Source organism: Strongylocentrotus purpuratus, unplaced genomic scaffold (assembly GCF_000002235.5).
Source record: "Strongylocentrotus purpuratus isolate Spur 01 unplaced genomic scaffold, Spur_5.0 spur5_scaffold_1, whole genome shotgun sequence".
Lineage (NCBI taxonomy): Eukaryota > Metazoa > Echinodermata > Echinoidea > Camarodonta > Strongylocentrotidae > Strongylocentrotus > Strongylocentrotus purpuratus.
This window is the reverse complement of record NW_022145594.1, coordinates 45,424,494-45,447,208: the sequence shown is the minus strand read 5'-3', so window position 1 is coordinate 45,447,208 and position 22,715 is coordinate 45,424,494. Positions and strand designations below refer to the sequence as shown.

Below are 22,715 nucleotides of genomic sequence, written 5' to 3'. Positions count from 1 at the left end.
TCCTTCATACATGTGAATGATGTATTGTGAATTCTATTAATTTTCGATGGTGAAAATATGATGTGCATACAAGAGGTATAAAACCAAAGAGTAATTCATTTTTGTTTAATTATTTGAAGAAGTTTTATTGTATATTTCAGTATTTGTACAATTTTCATTCATTATGGAGATGTAGTCATCATAAAGCTGCTAATTGGGTGTGGCAGTTATATTAAGTGTTACATGTGAACGATGTACTGTGCATTCATTAATCATTGATGGCAACAAATATGACGATGTGCATAAAAGAGATATGAAACCAAGGAGTAATTCATTTTTGTTCACTAATTGAAGAAAGTTTTGTATATTTCAGTATTTGTACAATAAATTTTCATTCATTGCCTCACACTATGTACATGGACAGATGTCTTGCTGTACATAACACTAGATGCAAAGCTTGTCAAAAAAATGAATGCTTGCAAACAATACCATCGTGATATATGGTACTGAAATAGCTCTGCAGCCTTGTTGCCATGGCGCACCATCACACTAGAGATGCGATCATCACAGAGCTGCTATTTGGGTGTGGTGGATATATTAACCTTTACATGTGTGTGCTTGATGCAAAGTGAATTACATTAATTATTGATGGTGAAAATGTGTTTGAGTGAGAAGATAAACAACGCCAGGAACAATGTACGATATGGATGTACACAATTCGGTTTACTGCATTATATGATGGAGACAATTCAAACATTTTTGCTCATTAACGTGTTCTAGGAGATATTTTGTTGAAATAAAAGATATGTGTAGAAACAAACTAATATCTTTGGTTGCGAAGTGTCTTCCAAAAATGCTTCATTATCTAATCATAGGAAAAATATTAATATATTATGTGTATTATTGTGTAGTATCAGATATTCATAATCAGGTTAATAAAGGTATATTTCAACTTCCCCCTTTTACATTATATAATCAATAGCATTATATTGTTTTTACTCTTACCTTTGTAACATGATGAAAACTAAGCGTTCTGGATTATTATAGTGGTTTGTATGAAGTTTTAAAATATATATTTTCCTATCAATATCATCTTCTGAGGAAATGTATACACCACACTGCAATATGTTTCCATTTTCTTAAACAATGTCATTCACTTTAAATTCTGTTTTCATCTCGAAGCCATTTACATTTTGAAACTTTTGAATCGAAATGGAAAATAACAATACTTGTTCGTTTTCTATATCTTTTAATGTTTTATCAATGTACTTTTATGCCATGTACTTTTTACTCTGTAAATCGAACAATTTCAGCTATTAGCTGCATGTTCGATAATTTTTATCTCTATAAACCCAACCAATACAACACAATACAATGTAGTGTAGGTACATCCACGCTGTACAAATGAGATGGCTGCCATGCTTACACACAGCTTCAGCTTGAAATAGAAGTGAGTATTTTGGGCAGATACTTAGTACCCCATGAGAGCATTTCAGCAGAGAATCAATAATGATGAATCTGTTTGAATCGATAACTAGCCTCAGGTCAACTACTCAGCTGTAATGCATACTATATCGCTATGACAGGAGATTGGTGAATATTATGTACACATTATTCCTGTGTAACTTGCATTTTTAATGTTATTTCTATCCAGTAAAAACATGTGCGGTTCAGAGTATTGCTGCTAAGAAAAAGAGAAAAAGAGAAAATAGGAAAAGAGAAAAGAAGAAAAAGAAAAAAAAAGAAAAAGAAAAAAAAAGAAAAAGGGAAAAGAAAAAGAGAAAATAATACAAAGATAAAGGAAGAAAAAGAGAAAAGAAGAAAAAGGGAAAAGAAGAAAAAGAGAAAAGAAGAAAAAGAGAAAAGAAGAAAAAGAGAAAAGAAGAAAAAGAGAAAAGAAGAACAAGAGAAAAGAAGAACAAGAGAAAAGAAGGCAGAGAGGAAGAGATTGAGAGAAGGGTGGGAGAGAAAGAGAGGATATGGGTAGGGGGAATGACTTTGGGAGAGGAAAGGAGAGAGAGAGAGAGAACATTGTAACAAACTACATGTATGAAGAGAGAGAATGGGAAAAGCGGAGTACAGCAAGATGAAAATACAGCTCTTCTCTGAAGAGAATGCTATAGAACAACATGACACAATTGATACACTATTCTTACATTCCTATGAAACTATGACACCAGGGTATGCATGACCTGTGACACATTGAGGTCAGATGTCAAAGGTCAAAGGTTGAACAGGGGTTCATGCTATATGAATGGACTGAATGTCACATGACCATGCTTGGTGTAATTTACCTGTTGGGACAAGAAGAGACCCGATTGCTTTAGATAGTAATGGTGGAAAATGTTTTGGTGAGAAAAATATAAAAATGGAAAAGTTTTGGTCAGAATATAAGCCACTGTGTGATTAATTAATCAGTGATTGTTCTAAAATGAATAGCAGGCAGTGAAGGGGGAAAGAAGGAGGGAGGTGGAAGGAAGGAGGGAGGGAAGGAGGAAGGGAGGAACAAGGGGGAGGGACAAAGAAGAAAGGGGAAGGGAGAGTGTGTGTGTGTGTGTGTGTGTGAGTGAAAGAGAGACATAGAGAGAGAGAGAGAGAGAATATATATCCAGTCTTGGGGGAGAAGGGGGGGGGGGGCGGGTGCAAAGAGAAAGAGGTGGACCAATAAAATCACTTCATGTATTGTGCCCCCATGTAGCAACTGATGTGGCTTTTAACAGGCACACAAATTCCATGAACATACACGTAGGCCTACTCAACAAAACAAAACATTAGGGGAATTCCCTTTGTTTGAATGTCAGCGATGAGAGAAGGGAGGATAGAAAGGTATTTAGGAATGGATGCATGAGGGGAAGATGAGGGTGAATATCGCACATTCACATAGATTATCATCAGAAGATTAAATATAGATGTACAGGTAATGAAGAGAAAGAGAGAGAGAGAGAGAGAGAGAGGGGGAGGAGAGAGAGAGAGAGAGGGGGGAGGGGGGAGAGGGGGGGGGGTGAGCTATTTGACAAGATAGGAAGATACAATGAATGACATGCAGCAGCTTTTTGGGAGAATTAAAAAATAAAGGGTGAAAAGTTGAGGAAGTAGATTGACAAGATACGGTCACAAAATGAAACAAAGATACAATTGTAGTTGTAGATAATGAGAGAAAGATGGGGGACGGAGAGAAGGGTGTTGGGAGAAATAAAATTGATGGAGGGGACAGAGGGAGACACACAGAGAAACAGAGAGAGAGAAGGGTAGAAGAGAGAGAGAGAGAGAGAGAGAGAAGGGTAGAAGAGAAAGAAGGGAGAGAGAGAGAGAGAGAAAGAGTAGGAGAGAGAAGAGTAGGAGAGAGAAAAGAGATGGGGGGGCAGGAAAGATGAGAGGTAGATTAGAGAAAGGATGAGTGAATAGATTGTTACAGTTGTTGCATTAATGGAAAGAAAAAAACAGTTTCGTTTCACCTATGTAATGCATCATAATAAGTTTTATTCAATATAGAATTTCAACTCATATTCATTTGCATTAATTATGCAAATAAAACACTTTCTTCTGAGTGACTCCTTAGAAGTTTTAGCATCCTAAAGGACCAGGGCCCCATTTCATAAAACTTGTCATCAGTGACAAATGGCAGTGTTTTGTTATAAGCTACTGAAATCCTTGCTTCTGATTGGTTATCAGCAGATTTGTCACTGATATTTGTCATTTGTCATTGAAGAAAGGCTTTGTGAAACGGGCCCCTGTTCTATATCTAGATTTTTTTTAAATAGAAAGAATCAACATTCGTCTATGACATATCATTAATAGAGTATACCCTACTTTATAATACATTAGTAGTTTTAGTACATGACATTATATTTACATGAAAACAGGCACATATATAAATTAGTAGATATGTGTATGTTTTACACAGTAAGGTTCAGAAAGTCATGCATATTTGTCATATTATTAGGTTCCAATATACATGTTAATACACTTTGTAATGTACAATATTAAAATACATGCATGATTTTTTATAAAAAAACATATATCTAGTAAATAGTTAAATATCAACATGTATAAACAATGCATGATAATATTACAATATACAGTGGTACACTTTCACATGCAAATTGCAGAGGCATATATCGTCCATTTGAAACCAGGGGGGTGCTTCATAAAGATCCTAAGTTGAATAGACTTAAGTTGGACTTATCAATTATGGAAAGCCATTAGCATCTTTGAAAATATTTTGTAAAAGTTATTTTAAAAGGCATAAAATGTTGATTCAATTCATTCATATTTTCTATTACTATGAAAGATTTCATGTTCTTGATGTGGAATTTATGAAAAGTCTAAAATTCTTCAATTTTCGCTTTTGAATATATTTTATTCTAAGGCTACAAATGGCTCTCCATAACTTTTGAAGTCCAACTTAGGTTTAAGTTATACTTCCAATCTTTGTGAAACACCCCCAGAACGCTGTTAACTGCTTTCATTTTACACAGAGTTGGCACCCTTGTGGGTTCAAAGAGACGATACAAGGAACATGCAGAGAAATTTCAAGAAAGAACAGAGAACTTACGGGAGTGAACATTTACAAGATGAAAAGAGGGCTTGAAAGCTGAAACTGCATAGAATGCAATTTTTAAATTTTTTTTTCAAAAAGACAACGCAGAAGAGATCATTTAAGAAGAGGAACATGTAAACTGACAACAACAAAAAAGCATACATTCAGCTTGAAATTTGACAGAACACAGAATGCAATATAGTTCTTAGATAGAATATTGTATGTTCAGAGAGAGAGAGAGAGAGGGGGGAGAGAGAGAGAGGGGGGGGGGGGGGGAGAGAAGGGGGGGGGGAGAGAAAGAGAGAGAGAGGGAGAGAGAGAGAGAGAGAGAGAAGGGCATCAACTCTGCATTCAAGTATATGTTATATATTGAGTTATGCCCTGCTGGCTCTACATAAAGTGCAGATATATATATTGAAGGACAAGAAACACAAAATGGTAGTGCAAGTATATTTTACAAAAAGATGTGAGCAACAATATTTGATAATCATTATAAAGAATTTAATTCAAAGAATGCCTCGTCTGTTAAAAGCCAGAATGGCATTAACTTTGTATTAAAGCGTACCAATCACAAAAAATCACAATCACAAAATTTGTTCTGTATGTTATGGGTTATATCTGGCTACACTATTTTAAAAATAGGAGCTTTTAACATTATATATATCTATAAAAAGATACTGCACGTTTAAATGCACTCTCTCGATTATCATAAAAAGTACTTGTGAGTTCATGACTCGATGCACCCGTTTATTCTCAAATGGAATTAGGGCCCGAAGTTCCGAACATAACCCATGTTCTACTTGGATTTAATTTTAACTGTTTCATGTTTTTCTTTAGATCTTCATACTCCTTATCCCCTGGCCAAAAGAATAGCGGGTAAAGTTTATTGAGGTTGATTTTATACAGTCTCGCTGTACACATTTTGTTTTTTATTTTAGTGATTGATATTCTTTAAATTACATGAGTTAACACCCTTCTGGCTTTCGACAGACATGTATTGAAATGACAAGTTGCACTCTAAAAAGAACACTTATTAGTCAAAGATGCAAGAAAAATGTTATAAAGAAGAGCATAGAGGAGCAAAACACTTCATAATCTTGCATCAAAAACTTTCATAAAGTTGAGAACTAAATTATTCATACTCCTTGTAAATTTCATAGTTGTCTGTGTATTCGTAACTCAAGAATCAAAGGCGGATTGGTTGAATTAGGACCTTTGTTGAATACTGTAAGCTTCAAAATGTCACATTCTCAAGAAACATCAATCGGGATCAATTCTTTTACAACTTGATAAGGGTATGAACAATTTAGATGTTAACTGTATACCAAGAAAAAAACACATACATATAATCAATCTTTATTTGCAGGAAAGTATTGCAAGAAAAAGAATGCTCTTTTACAATAGACACGTTTCAAACTACATAGAGAGCTTGAAACTCAAACAAAAATTGTTAACAGAATATGCTTGTTAGAGAAACAAAGGATAGATCTAGAATTACTACATTGAACCATTGCAGTAATGAACTAATATTGGTTAAATGAATAATACATTTCATTTCATGTTAGTACAGATAGAGAAGACTCATTAAAAAAACACTTTTACGTTACCGTAAATCTCCGTGTATAAGGCACACTTTTTTGCCGCCGAAAAAATTTGAAAGTCGGGGGTGTGCCTTATACACAGGTACAGGAAAAAAACGTTTTTTTTTTTTTTTTTTTAGTTTCGATTTATGGCGCTATGCCTGGCAATGTCTCCCAGCTCAGTAATCAGTGTGTTGACTCACCATTTGGAAACTACAACAACACTCAAATTTGTCTGTCATCTTGGTTTGAAAGTAATCTTTCTAATAGATCTCAATATGTAGTTTATAATAATAATTCCTCAATTTTTTTTTTCTATTCATATCATGCATGACTATTGATGTTTGGCATAGAACACAGTGCTTCTGCTAGGTGATGTGATGAGGCTGGTATGGGACACTTGGTATCATGAAGCCTTAGAGTCTGGACCTGTTTTTAATTTACATTGTTACTATTTATTGTGACAAGTTCACAACTTCAACTGCACCTTTATGTAAAATGAAGGTCCTTCCCCGCGTGGATTTTCAGCAACAAAACGAAAAACGATTTTTTCCCCCCAAAAATAGGGGTGCGTCTTATACACAGGTGCGCCTTATACACAGAGATTTACGGTAATAAACAGAGCTCTTCTTTGTTAATTTTAATCAAAGATCTTTCTATATCTGATCACTGCATAAAGTTATTATTCCTATTCAAGTCTCGTTCATGAAAAATATGAAGTAAAATATTATGTCATTCATATTCAGAAATCCACAAGAATTGATATCATATTGGACATTAAATAACCAAACATTATGCTCTATGTGTAATTTTTAATACTCCAATGTCTATATCTACGTCGACTTCTATGTACATCATCACTTATTTATTTAGATTATTACTGCTTTTGCAGTTTTGTGTAACATAACCATTCTTTGTTAATTTGGACATTCCTATATAGAAGAAACACAAGAAGAGATCGACAGGAGTGTATCTCAAAGCCATGGGGGTGGTATTGCACAAACCCCTGTGCATTGTAAGCACTGATAATCTCTTGTTGGTAGATGAGGGACAGAAGAAATTTGAGTGGTGATGAATAGGATATAAAGGGCATGGATCACAAACAGTTCTTGAAGAAAAAAAAAGAGATACCATTAGCATGATCTACAAAGAGCACTAGTGTATCCACTTGGTTTTGAACCCAGGATCTCCTGGTAACTTGACCACTGAGCCATCGTGCCTCACTTGAAACTAACTTTGATCCTTAGAAAGAAACTGCTGAGGTTTTTTTACTGCATTATATGTGAACAGGCTGTTAGATCTTAGAGAGAATTAGAGATAATGTGAACAGTTCATTCTAAAGATGAAGTTAGAGCGATTTCAGACGAGTAACATCATTTAGATGTGATTAACAGCAAGGCTAATTAGTTAGTTCAGAGTCATTCGATCTGAAATATGGATTAAAGGAAAGGACAGACGAATTGACAGATGAATTGAGAAAGGAACAGACGAATTCACAGATGGAAGGATTGAAGGATAGATGAATTGACAGAAGAGTAGATTCGGCACACTCACCCTCCAGCTTCAAAGCAAAAACGTTCTGATGGAGAAAAAAAACAGAGAAACAAAAATAGTTTTAATAACGAATACCGATTAATGTGGGGTAAATATACTATCATTTCAATCTATCGCCTCTCAATATTTTCTCTGCATTAGCACTTAACTACTACTTCAACAAGCATCTAAACAAGCATTATTCTACCATTTACATGATTAATATTGAAGGGACTTGGTAACATTGTTCAGATGAGAGAAAATGGTGCTAAGGTAGTGACTTCAATGCTAGATGTACAATTAAAGATAATCTGAAAGTTTGAGTGAAAACAGACCATTACTAATGATAAAAATTGGGAAAAACTGATCTGATCGATTCCTGAATTCTGCCAACTATATTATTATAACTTAAATAAGGGCAATCCAACCCTTCTAATAAGTTTATTTTAATGAAAGCATAACAATCAGAGAAACAGAATGGCGAAAGTTTGAAATAAATCAGAGCAATATTAAAGAAGTTATGAATGTTTGAAATATGAGATCACTACAGCTGTGCGAATCTCGAATCAGCAATTTTGTCAGTGGATTGTGACGTAGTGACGGATTACTCTCCCGCTTGTTGCGTACACAAATATCCCTTATTTCTGTTTTTCTTCCAAGTGCCTTCACCTTCGGCGCACTACTCAAAATATATCATGGAGAGTACATTATTACAGGTCCTCTAAAAAGAACAAACCATCCCGAGTCATCCATTAATGAAAAATTGAAATTTTTCTTTTTGAGTATTGGAGCAAATGGGAAAGTTGTTCGCCACTACATCATATTGACATTATCAATTCAGCCAATTTGAAGAGCCCATTCCTATTGTAATTGCAACTTTCCAAAAATTGTAACTTTCTAATTTTTTGTCTGATTTCATTCAAACTTTCACTAGTATTCTTCTCTGATTTTTCTGCTTTATTCTTGACAAATTTGCTATCAAGGTTGGATTTCCCTTTAATTAAATGTTAGGTGAATGTGGGACCATATTCAATTCAGTAGGTAGACTAAGTCAGTATTTTACTTTGTAATTTACTTGGCTAAGTAAAGTGCCTTAACTCGTATTCAGATCCTATTTGAGCATTTTACTTTACTACGCCGACTTTATGGTAAAATGCTTACTGATAAGCATTGTGATGTTACATCATCATAGTCTTAATATACAAGTTTCAATGTATTATTTAATAAATTCAATTTTTCAAACTCACCTTCTTTCTTACAATAGCATACGGCGATGACGATGATGACAATGACAACGATAGCTCCTACTACACCACCAGCGATAGCTGCTACGTTAGCGCCATCACCACCTGAAGAGTAAAACAATAAAAAGATATCAAATTAGAACAAAGCAAATACAGTCAAACCATCTTTCTATTATTAAAGTCAGTGACCATCTGTCTATAAACACCTACTTTTTGTCTCCCTTGCAACAATGCTTCTCACTGAAACCTGTGTTTTAAACCCCACCTGTCTATAAAGACCATTTCTTTTTCCCCTTGAAGGAAACAATGATTCTTGTTGATTCATGGTCTTTCCATGTACAGGTTTCAGTGTAAAAGAGCAGTGTTTGAAAGAAAGTAGATGTCATTACCTATATATTCTTTCAATTTCATACAACAATTCATGAAATAGAGACCTGAGATTAACATATATTGAGAAGATAATTAAATATAATTCCATTGATAAATGAGTTTTTAAATATACTTGCAATTAGTACATGTATTATAGTAGTATATCAAAGTTTGATAAAGCCTAATGGGTGAGATATTGCATTTCATTCAAGCAGCCAAATATGATATTCTTTAAAAATTAGATATCTAAGAAATAATAATCTATGAAGGGAAGTTAGAGCAGTCACAGAATAAGATATTCCAGATATTTAAGAGTACAACATTATAATGTTCCCAGTTACAGGTACTGGGATTTTGTGCAATATAATAGACAGAAAAAGTACTGCCAGAATGCAAATCATGAATAGACACCATAGCTGGAATGCTACAAGAATGCATTTAAAAGGCATGACAAAAATAGAGGTTGGTTACATACCCGTAGATAAGTAAATAATTAGTAAAGTTTTCACTGAATAGGAACAAAATTGTTGGCTTTGTTGATGCAGGCTAGAGCCATAATGCAAAAAGTCTAAAGATTATCAATAACCACCTTTTTACAAATCATCATATCTAAAACATTGAGACATAGAAGCAAGTTTGTTAATTGTTAGCTCACTACTGTCCCATAAAGCTAAAAACATGATTTGTTTCAAAAAAGGAACACAAACCAGGAGGAGAAGGGGGTGGGGGGGGGGGGTAGAAGGACGAGGAGGAGAAAAACAAGAAGATGATGAAGAAGAAGGAGAAATAGAAAGAGAAGGAAAAATGGAGAAGAAGACAAAAAGAAGAAGTAGAAGAAGGGGAAGAAGAGGAAGAGGAAGAAGAGGAAGAGGAAGAGGGAGAGGAAGGAGAAGGAGAAGGAGATATAGAAAGAGAAGAAGAAGAAAAAGAAGAAAAAGAAGGGGAAGAAGAAGAAGAAAAAGAATGGGAAGAAGAAGAAAAAGAAGGGGAAGAAGAGGAAGAAGAAGAAAAAGATGAAAAAGAAAAAGAGGAAAAAGAAGAAGAGGAAAAAGGGGAGGAAGAGGAAGAGGAAGAGGAAGATGAAGAGGAACAGGAAGAAGAAGAAGAAGAGGAAAAAGAAGAAGAAAAGGAAGAGAAAAGGAGAAGGTGAAGAAAAGAGAAGAAGGCAAAGATAAAGGAAAAAATAATAAAAGAGGAATAAAAGAAAACGGAAGAAAAAATAATCATGTTCTGTTCGCTTTAAAGTGGTGATCCAATATGATCACAAAAAAGAAAATTCTCACTTTCATTCAATACCTTATTACAGTAGCTCATATAACGCTAGTATACCACACCCAAAATGCTTCAGCTCAACCCAATCACCATGCAAAAACAAAACCTACAGGTCAGCTCAACTCACTAACTATTGTGTGAAAACAGAAAGTATTATATGTCAGCTCAACGTTGGTATCCATTATCTTTGCAAAAATAAAATATGATTAGAATCAAATTCAATTTTCCTTTCCTACTTTAAGATCTATATAAAACAGACATGTAATCATGATATGTTTCAGTGTATTTTTGTAAGCCCATTTTATACATTATTGTTCTGCCTGTCTGATGTACTATATTACAAATGACTCAATGTCAATTATTTGTAAGGCAACAAAAGGTTACATGTATTTTAGGTTTATTGTCAGAGACTGCAGTATTCATACACGTTGTCAATGAATTATGCATCGCATGCAAGTTGTTGCCATATGAACACTATACATGTATTTCAAAGGGGGCAATATGGCTCCTGCAAACATTCACTACAAGTTGAGCCATTCAAGTCAAATTCATTTCAAAGGGACAAGGGTCTCTCTCTGTCTCTGTCTCTCTCTCTCTGTCTCTCTCTCTAACAATCACTAGTCTACAGGTATATACAGACTCTTATTTGTCAATTAAACACAACTCTGTGAAGGCTTGAGCCGAACCTAGCTCTGTCAGTCTCTGGCTGTGTACAGGGCATATGGGGTGTAGTAGACCATGCATTCAACATAGTCTTGCAGTACAGGCACTCTGCTAAACTGACAGGGGTTTGTACCTACAAACTATTAACATTCACCACACATTGAGCCATTGGTGTCATAAAAGGTTTTCCTTCCAAGACTACAAGGGAGTACAAAAGGGGAAGTCCCTCCTACCCAGAGTCTGTTGCCATGGTGACCTGACGTTGATGCAGACCTCATAACAGCCCCATATTGATCACACTCTATTGTGTTAAAACTTTCCTGTACTTGAGCATGACACTGCATATCATTAGAGAGCGTACATTGCTAAGTGTGTTTCAATCTACTATTAAAGCCCCACTGCACTACTTATAGCTACTTGCGCCCTCTATACAGCCAACAATGCCGTAGCGGTAACCGTTGGTCCCCCATGATTTTCTTATGTTAATTGAGAGCTGATTTGATGAGATAACCACCTGCCAGTGACCTTGCAGGAAGGTCTAATCTCTCCATGCCAAACTACAGCAGACAGGCTTAAAGCACCACTGCACTACTTATAGCTACTTGCGCCCTCTAAAAAACAAACAATGCCTCATCGGTTACCATTGGTCCCCCATGATGCTCTTTTTCTTATGTTAATTGAGAGCTGATTTGATGAGATAACCACCTGCCAGTGACCTTGCAGGGAGGTCTAATCCCTCCTGGCCAAACTAGTGCAGACAGGCTTAAAGCACCACTGCACTACTTATAGCTACTTGCGCCCTCTAAAAAGCAAACAATGCCTCATCGGTTACCATTGGTCCCCCATGATGATCTTTTTCTTATGTTAATTGAGAGCTGATTTGATGAGATAACCACCTGCCAGTGACCTTGCAGGGAGGTCTAATCCCTCCTGGCCAAACTAGTGCAGACAGGCTTAAGCACCACTGCACTACTTATAGCTACTTGCGCCCTCTGAAAAGCAAACAATGCCTCATCGGTTACCATTGGTCCCCCATGATGATCTTTTTCTTATGTTAATTGAGAGCTGATTTGATGAGATAACCACCTGCCAGTGACCTTGCAGGGAGGTCTAATCTCTCCATGCCAAACTAGTGCAGATAGGCTTTAATGAACATACGGTCTGTATTATATTAACAGTACCAATCCCAGTACGACTCAACGTAACTTAGGAAAATTATTAATTTAATCCAATCCTATTAAAACATTTGTGACTAACTGGCCAGACTCCAGATTGGAGTCTTTCGTTAAGAAAATATAAACATCATTATTATCTCTAAGATTTATATTTATAACACTCAATCATAATATATCTTTTGATACTAACATCACCAACACTCCATCACGACTCAAAATATATCAGGAAAATGAAGATTTAAATAAAAGAATAAAGGTTGCATGGTGTACCCGATGAAATAAAGAAATCATAAAGCCTACATGCAGTCATGCAATGGTAATGACACCATTTTCAACCATCCTCAATGCAAACAACAATGATCAAATATTTCTTGGAGGGGGGGGGGGGGGGGGGGGGGGAGGGGCTAGAATATAAATATTTTCATCATGTTTGACATGGTATATGTAGATTTGGATTCCATAATATAAAAGAAAATAACAGGCCATGCAAATAGTACATAATATGAAGAAAATTTTGATAGTAAAAATACAACTGTGTTAGCACATTTTCTGATGCAAAATTATACAGGGCACTTTAGTAATAGCCAAGAGGGTTGAAATCAAAACCTCTCATCTGTTTGGATGAGGAGGGTATTACTTCTTTTTTGACATAATGTGAGTTAATGCCTTCCAGGCTCATAACAGATGACATTTTAGTTCCCTGAATTTTATTAAATTTTATTACCATTTATATTTATCATATATCTTATTATATGTGTTGGTATTTGTTAGTGCATCACTATATTGTTACTTCAGCAATAAAGGAATAATAATTATAATTGCTATTATATTCTAGTATAGCGCATATCACATTATAACATCTCTATACGCTTCCAACGAGCTTTGGAAATTATTATGGAACAGAGATATTATGACAAGGCAAACAAAGAAAAGGAGAGCATAATATAAAAAGCCTAGGATTTGACCTGATTAATGGTCCATGCAGGGCAGGTATAATTTATAGTTCATTATATTAAATCAAATTATAGCTCTCCATTCTCTGTTTCATAAAGTATACTACATCTTGACAGCTAAAAGTAATATTGACCTTGCATTAAGGATAATATTTGCGCTCATCGATTGCACCAAATTATAAGAAATAGCATGCATCAAATTATATGACTGGACAGATGTGCAAACGATTTAAACAGCTTTGAACTTAATCTTGGTTATTAAAATGCACCTGTTTTTGTCATTAAAGCGTGGTTATAAGAGAGGGGAGTGAAGCATTCTTTTCACTCCTTATTAGCTCTCCTAATTGCTCTTTATTGGTCCTGCCTTCTGATGTATTACAGTAAAGGCCGTGTTCATTTTGGATTTTATTTCTTTTTGTGCTAAAGAGTAAAGATATCATCCAGCTCTCTCTTGTCTTTTGTCCCTTATTTTTTCTTCTCTCTCTCTCTCTTTATCTCTGTCTTTCTCTCTCTCTTGTTCACTCCTTTCCTTTCTCTCTTCTCTGCTATTCATATTAAAGATAAAGACCAGTTCTGGTCATGCGATTGTATTGTGAAAGAAACGTTGTGGAATCGATCAAAACAGGTTAATCATCTAGCATATATTGGTATTGGTGTGTATTGCAAGGTTCTGGAATCATCAAAATGATAAGAAATTTGGCCCAGTCTTGGTAAAGTTACAAGCACTGTACGCAGAAAGATGTATATGGGACAACACGACACATGTGCAACAAGTGCACGATACCTATCAGGTCCAAATAGATATAATAATTTACCAAATATATGAATTAGTAGGCGGTTCCTCGGCAAAATTTGTATCATCACGTATTAGTCAAAACATATTCTTTCACATGATTGGTAATAAGAGCTTCCATTTCATTTTTGAGAGGGGGCGTTTCCAAAACTGGTCTTTAACTTTAAGTTTGGAAGCCTTGTTGCCTTGCAGGAGAATACAGTACATTTGAAAAGTGTCTGCCCGTTATAAATCTATCTGATAACCCATGTTCAAAATTTATTTGTCATGCACAGAATAAACATTCATTTGGCATTAACATTGTTCTTTCTTTACTCTGCTGTGCGTGTGTCATATTGCTAATATCACTGTCGTCAAGGCTACTTTGTCCTTTGTGTCTTTTATGTTGTATGTACATCATGCCTTGTCAAAATGCCAAGAATAGACAGAGCACAGGTCTTGTTCATGTTGGAAACAATCATGTTATTCTGTACTTTGTCCAATAATGGGTTAGTTCACACTTCAGGGTCATAACCATGGTTATAAATGCACCTTGTGCTCAATCCAAAGGATGCATTTTCATTCCCAGTCTATACTTCTCATTGTTCTAGCTCATTTTAAAACTAATTCTACGACAAACATAGTACCACTAATTTGCCAGATTGCCTATAATATTTGGTGACATTGGGGGGTCCGGTACTACACCCATCATTAACCACACCAATAGTACAATGATCAAGAGATGATGCCTTTGCGACTGTCTATTCTGTCTAATAATGGGTTAGTTCACACTTCACGGTCATAACCATGGTTACATACATGTATGAATGTGTATCATGAACAGGTGGAGGGATGTGATGTGATTTTCATTCCCAACCTTCACTTTTGTTTTAGGTTGTTGTCGGTAAATTCTACAACAAATTGTTAACCACACATTGCGTATGGATGACTAGGCCTGCTACTAAAGATGGGCAGATTGTTTATGTATTTGGAGGATAGAGATACAAGGGGTCTGGTGTCTCTACGGCTCATTAATCACATAGTAATGAAGAAATGAAGCTCTTAGAAAGGAAAGACAATAGGCCTGTCTCCATCAGCTCGAGATTGCCAAATAGCCCGCTATTTCTGATTTCGGAAATAATCCAGAAGTTACAAATCGCGTTTTCATCAGTTCGAGACTTGACCTCGAAACTTGAAACTCGAGCTCAAGAAATAATAACTTGAGAAATAATAGCTCGAGATATTTTGCTCACCGTTCGCGCATAGTGCGAGTCATCGCGCTGGTGAAGACGCACAGACAAATAGCGGGATATTTTGCAATCTTGCCCAAGATATCTTGGGATGATCATCTCGACCAAATATCCCTCTAATTGCAACTTCGGGCTGATGAAGACTCACATTAACTGGATAATTTGCAATCGGGATAGTTCAAATAGCGGGATATTTGGCAATCTCGAGCTGATGAAGCCAGGCCTACTAAGTAACCCAAGAGGCCTGGCCTATCAAGGGGCTGTATATTAACCTTCTGCATTCTACCATGGCTCCTAGTCTAGTTGAGAGAAAAATATCTCTTTGGTAGCTTAAGAAAATAGTATCACTGCACCAGATGAAACTTTAAATAGAAGAAGACCATAGAATACAAGTAGAGAAGGGTGAATGCGAATGCTTTGTCGTAGACAGAATATCATTTTGATATGGCTTTACAAATAATAAGCAAAATTTGATTTTTACCAATTTTAATATCTATGCTTATTAAAGGCATCCCATGATACGACTTCTGGTACAACACACACATTGAAATTACAACAGTTACTGCAATGCTTCTTTTCGTTATATTTAACTTGCAAAAATGAAGAAATGATTAGTAATAATTCAGAGAGCTTCAGCAATTTTTGAGCCATATTTCAGCATAATTTCCACTCACAGCTCAAGCAAAACAAGCCCACCCAAATGGTATATCCCCTATTTAGCCCAAACTGGACTGTAATCAGTCAAAATGCAGTATCCCATTATGATAATGAAATAATTTATTGTCTAGATAATGTGCATGATAAACGCCCCATAATGAAGTGCTCCAAAGTCCATGTATATGATTAACAATTGAATATGGTTGGTACATTTCCCAGGGGTTTGGTACAAGTAATAATCTGGTTTGTTCTTTTACTCCCTTCACATTAATGCCAAAATGTAGGCATATTCATTTGAATACACTGCCAAAACAGTATGCGGGATGTAGCCTATGCCACATTTTACTTTTTAGGGTGATTTTTTTTACAATGAAGCAAATATGGTGATGAAACTGACCTCAGATGACAAATTGAACCATGATAATTTCTTACAAAACAATATCTTCCTACACAAATGTATTAAAGGTATAAACCAGTTCTGGTCATGCAATTGCATTGTGAAAGAAACGTTGTGGAATCGATCAGAAAAGGTTGATCATCTAGCATACAAGGTTCTGGAATCATCAAAATTATAAGAAATTTGGCCCAGTCTTGGTAAAGTTACAAGCACTGTACACAGAAAGATGTATATGGGACTACACCATATCTATCCAGTCCGGATAGATATAATAATTTACCAAACATATCAATTAGTAGGCGATTTCCCGGCCAAATTTGTATCATCACGTATCAGTCAAAACATATTCTTTCACATGATTGGTAATAAGAGCTTCCGTTTCATTTTTTGAGAGGGAGGCATTTCCAAAACTGGTCTATACCTTTAAATTCACCAGGGTTGAGAGAGACGAATATAAATGAAATGCCTTGTATGGGTGACAATCTCAGCTTCATGATTTGGAAAAACAAATAGAAGATACTATTTTCCTCTGCTCTCAAAAAAAGACAAACAAGCAAACATAAAACACCTTGATTTCTTTTTTTACCACTACACCCAATCTAATCCACAACATACATTGTATCATTTGTTTCGAGCCAGAAGCCTGCAGGGCATTAACTGATATATACATAGGGTGTGTTCAAACAATTTTTAGAAGCTAGAAACACAAACATGAATCACAAATCAAAACGCCGTTAAAAAATCACGGTTACTGCGGGAATGAGTTCAAGTGATTTTTCATCAAAGCTGATTCTTGCTCATTTCAAGCCCAGCCACTGCTCGTCACACTGTGCTGTTTGACCCAGGAAGGATAGGTCAACTTCACCGCATGCTTTCTGTCTGTGTTTACGGTCAACTGTCAGTCAAACCGGAAGCCGGCCACGATAATGACGTTATAGAATCATGATTGAGATCACCGTTCAAAACGCATGTTTTTCAGCGTTTCATGTTTGCATTTTCAAACATGTTTATTTCCAAGACCGACAAAAAAAATCGCTTGAAATCGCTTCAACGCAACCGTGTTTGAAACTAAACGTCTTTGAAAACCCTGTTTCTAGGGTGAAAAAGTGTCGATTGAACACACCCTTAAACACAGAATAACGCCCTCCTGGCTCTGAATAGATGATATTTTGTATTTTGTCTTTTCCTTGCTGTCATAAAACAGTTCACAATTTGCTGCACAGAGCATAATATGTTTAAAACAAATATTTAGTATAGCTATATAAACCCAGTATTTTCATTTTTTCATGCTGCTTTGATGAAATTTTGCAAGATTTGAAAATAACAGAATGCAGAGAGTTTGAGACAGGTACACATTAATGAAAGACCTCTTTGAATTTGATGGAGTTGTGTGCCAACAAGTACCAGGTAGTTGCTATTCCCAAGTGATAATTCGCTCTTAAGCACAGAAGGAAAATGATTTTCCAAAACATTCAAGAAAGGTGCAGAATGTGCCTACCACATTGCTTTTTGGTGACATTTTTAGGCAAAGGTAAACTTCTTTGCACTTACTAGTAGTAGTAGAAGGATCGGGCATACTTATATCTGATGTTGTAGTTGGCTCAATCGTTGGTAAACCTTGTTGTACAAAATGAAATAGTTAGCTTAAAATCAAGACATTTAGCTGATACGATTTATAAATTATTTTCCCTCCTTTTCTACTTTACAAATTTAGCAAGCACCATAATTGCACAATTAGATATATTTATTCATTGTGCCCTCTGCAAGAATTATGTTAAAGAATATCAAACTCCAAAGGAATATGTGGAATTTACATAATATCTTTCAATTATTTATAGGGTTTACAAGTGCATGTTGTACTTTTTGAAGAAGAAGAACTAGAAGGGAGGGGGCAGGATGAGAAGAAGAAAAAGAAGAAGAAGACGAAGGAGAAGAACAAGAAGAAGAACAAGGAGAAGAACAAGAAAAAGAAGAAGAAAAAGAAGAAAAAGATAAGGATAAGAAAGGGAGAATTATGATAAATAGGCCTACATAAAAAAAATCTTTCTCAGAACTGATTTAACATCAGAAAAATCTATGCATATTACCCACCCCTTATAATTCACAATACCCCCCCCCCCCCTCCCTCAAGGGTCTTATATCTGCCAACTCGGATGATTATTGGTACCGTGATGGTCTACCCCTATCTAGTATGATTTGACACTGCATGCTAATTGGGGTCATAACTGTCCAAAGCAACACATTGTCACCACTTAAGATCCTGGACAGAAAACACAACTCAATTACTCCAGTTCCCCCAAGTACATCTGCTTGTAAAATGAATCCAATATATTACTTTTCATTTTTTGATACTCTCCGTGTTTTGTTTTAAGGAGGAGGGGGTGGCTTAGAGTTTCACATTCTAATATTGTACTAGTTTCAGTTTCCACTTTCAGATTCAGCTACAAATGCGTTATTATCTATTTCAAGAATATGTAGGCGTGTTTGGTTGCATGTGGAAATTATAATTCTGAAAATGTTTTAAACCATTTTTTAAATATGTTGTTTTAACAACCACACCTTTATTCATAAAAATAACTTGTGAGATATCAGTTTGAGAAAAAAAAGCAACTCCATGTAGCATTTTGTGGTCTAGTGGATATATCAATGGACTGCGAATCACATGGTTCGCTGCACCATTTCATCTGGCAAGACTTAGATCTACAATTGTCACTCTCCACCCCGGTGTTAAATGGGTACCTGGTAGGATACAAACATTAAAGGGGGTTGGATGGGCCTGTGCCCACTTGTAAAATGGCTCCTGGCGGGAAAAATTCCCAGGGAAAAATGCATGTGCACTTTTTTTGTGGCAGTTTACCGGGCCATATCTGTACATGCCTTTAATCTTTTATAAAATGAGAAAGAGGAAGTTTGGAGTGAAAATATATTGTGCTTTGCTTGAAAGAAGCTGTATGATCCATGCATTATCAATGGCAGAAATGGTCTACAAACAAGCAACTGGTGAATTATGGGTAGTTCTTATCAAAACATGCCCTAGAGATCTAGAGAAAAACAACATTTTGAATGCATTGAGCATGCCATTGCAAACAGACAATGACGTTGTCCCACTTCATCATAGCTGCATTAAAGTGTGCATACCCTCAACATTGAATAAGGAAGTAATGTGAAAAGGATTGCTTCGAATTAAGCTTTGATCAGCCCAAAATATATCATTCAAAACCATTGCAATATTATGTAGGGTTTCAATAAAAAAATTAACTAAACAACAGAACTTATCTTTATCTATGAGAATGAATGTATTGCCCTTTTATAACTGATGGAAAACTGTAAGGTAGTATACTAATTACTATCTAATAAGATAAAGAGCTACTTTAGTTACAAGCTCATTAATTCATGTTATTACTTTTTCTTCAATTTGAAAGAGAGAAATGAGTGCTAAGCTAAGCTAAAAGATATAATTTGCAGACAAGAACAGACTGGGTAGGTTACACATGTGTACATATATCAAGTAGACTTTATCCAATGTTAATCTTAAACAAACAAATACGCCTATATTGTCAATAAAGATATAAAAATTATACAAGGGGCAGAAACATGCACATACTACAAATCTAGTGCTAAAAAGATGTTTCTAACTTGGGTATCATCCCACCAGTTTTGGAAACGCCCCCCCCCCCCCCCCCTCTCAAAAAAATGAAATGGAAGCTGTTGTTACCAATCTTGTGAAAGAATATGTTTTGACTAATACGTGATGATACATACAAATTATGCTGGGAAAAAACGCCTACTAGTAATTGATATATTTAATAAATTATCATATCGATCCTGTCTGGATAGATATTCAACATTAAACGTTGAGGCATATATTTCTGTTTTTTGTGAATTTAGGTTGAAGTATTGCCATCTAAACCTCAGTAGGCGATATTTAATGCTAACAAATATTTCATCTTGGGTGTCATCCCACTAGGTGAAGTACAGACCTTAAGCATCCATACATAAAGATTAATGAAAGATCACATACAGTGTAACCATGTCTGCCAACCTTCCACAACAGGCCCCCCAAAAAACCCTAAGAAGTAAGAATCTCTTCAGGCAAAATTAGGAATACGTTGTATCTCTTACATCTTTAAACACGAGTTTGTATTAAAGGGAAAAAGTTGAAAGTTCAAGAAATTAGTCAAGGTCAAATGATAGGAATCATTCCTCCAAAATAGGAATGGTTAGCAGCTATGCATAACTATACACAGACTACAATCCTACACAGGTATGCTAAACAAGTTTATAAGCCATTACATACATGTACTTGAGTGACTTCTCCCTTCAAGACCATCTACAATGTACAAACCTACATTGAGAATAAATGCTCAACTAAAAAGCTACTTAAGCCCTCTTGTATACTTGAGTGACCTCCCCCTTTAAGACCATAGATTGCTAACATTTACACAGCGTACAGGAAACCCATTCCTCTATTGACTGACAACAGTGGTTGATACACTTTGAACCCTGTGGTCCCAGACATAGCTTTTCATGTTACTCCCTGTTCAGCCACAGCACATATCCCTGTAGGGAGCCAAGGTGACCATATCTCAATTCCTATCAATAATAAAATCACTCTGTTTTGGGTTATTTCCTATGCCTCTCTCTCCCTCCTCGATTGTTTCAGATGATAATGAATCTCTTAATTCCTGTTCTGTACTGCGTAACTAAAAGATTATATCCTGTTTGGAGCCTAAAAAGTTGTGAACTCTGTAAAAATGATTTGAGTTGACTGACTTTAAACTTCAAACAGATGATATATGACCTGCCAAATACAGCTGACTATATTACCCAACATGTACGATAGATTTCCTACTTCTAAAACCTCAAAATATCAGTCACATCCTATTTTCTGTGGCTATTTGGTCAACAGAATAACTACTGACAGACACAGCCGATACAATTTACTTTCACATACATAATTCTGCAAGATATATTTGCAGGACCATTCTTCTAATAATAACCTGGTTTATATCTATCCAAATAAGCTTGCTGATGATAAACATAAATTATTAGAGTTGACCGACACAAATTATGAATTATATTGTCTGAATCTGATTATGATTATTCATTTTTCTTCAGAAAGAGAGAAACAAATCTTGGAATGTTGTCAAATATGTTTTGCCGGCCAATTTGATCAAGGAAATTAACTAAGTAAAAGAGTTATCAAAAGGAAATGCTTATCCTAGATACTAGACACATGCTTACAATAAAATTCTGGAAGAATTCCCATTGAGAAGGGAAACTAATATACTCCCTACCTTCTACTGAAAGTCTGAAATGTAAAACAATGCTTTTACAATTAATTACAAATCAAAATAGTTTATTATTGTATGGTATTGCAAATAAGTGAGAAATGACAAATAGCCTGCTTGGGAATCAGCGATGAATCATATAGGGGCCTATGTAGCCTATAGTAGAATAAGATGAATAGACAACAATTGTTGTAATGTAACCAAATTGTATGCACCTGCAAAGTGCCTGTAAATGAATGATTGTATTACAATAGTCAGAATGCAAAATGCATATATTATGTGTTGTCAGGTTGGACAAGCCATAATATTTATCCTACCTGGCAACAACATACAGTGTATGTATGCAATTTGCATTCTCATTCTCACTATTGAAATACAATTATTTGTAACACATGTATGAAATAATTTATATTGATGCACTTAACATCTTGACAAGACTGCCTCGTTCTTTTATTTGTACACTTGATGCTATGTATAAAAATTTGCATCTGTGCTGTATTTCTGATAAATGTGTATGTGTATATGCTTTTATTGGAATTAAATTTGAACTTGAACGAAGACATATATATATGCATAAGATTTGGTTACAAAACAAAAATGGTGTATTACCTCCTTGTTCCTACCATGTTCACCAATTCTGAATTAGGGAATACTTTAGTGTATATTTAAAATTCACCCAAAGATTCAAAATAAAATGAAAAATAATGCTTTCACAGTGAATCACAAATCATATGTGTGTATTGTGCATACCGGTATATTAGAAAGTTTAGAAACTACAAACTATTATAGTCCTAAATAAATCATGAAACCAATATTTTTGTTAATATAGCACAATGTAGAGGTGATTAGCACTTTGGCTTTTATAACTGGATACCGGTAGTCTAGTTTTTAAATGAAATATACATAGCAAATATTTGTGTAGCACATTCCATAGTACTGATTAAGGAATTTGATGAGCAATACAACAACTACCCTTTCAAATGGATATAACATATGATTACTGTGCAATTATGTCAAAGATAGTGTTTTCACTGTTTTGT

General features: G+C 35.4%; 1 protein-coding gene across 1 annotated transcript in view; it reads right to left on the bottom strand.

The window, feature by feature from the left end:
• Positions 1-22,715, bottom strand: part of LOC105444985 — a 75,737-nt gene that overhangs the window by 21,681 nt on the left and 31,341 nt on the right. The window contains exons 4-6 of the mRNA XM_030978306.1: positions 8,880-8,981; positions 7,654-7,678; positions 4,535-4,579 (exon numbers count right to left, since the gene is read on the bottom strand). Coding sequence (XP_030834166.1) covers positions 4,535-4,579; positions 7,654-7,678; positions 8,880-8,981 — 172 coding nt within the window. The remainder of the gene's footprint in view (positions 1-4,534; positions 4,580-7,653; positions 7,679-8,879; positions 8,982-22,715) is intronic.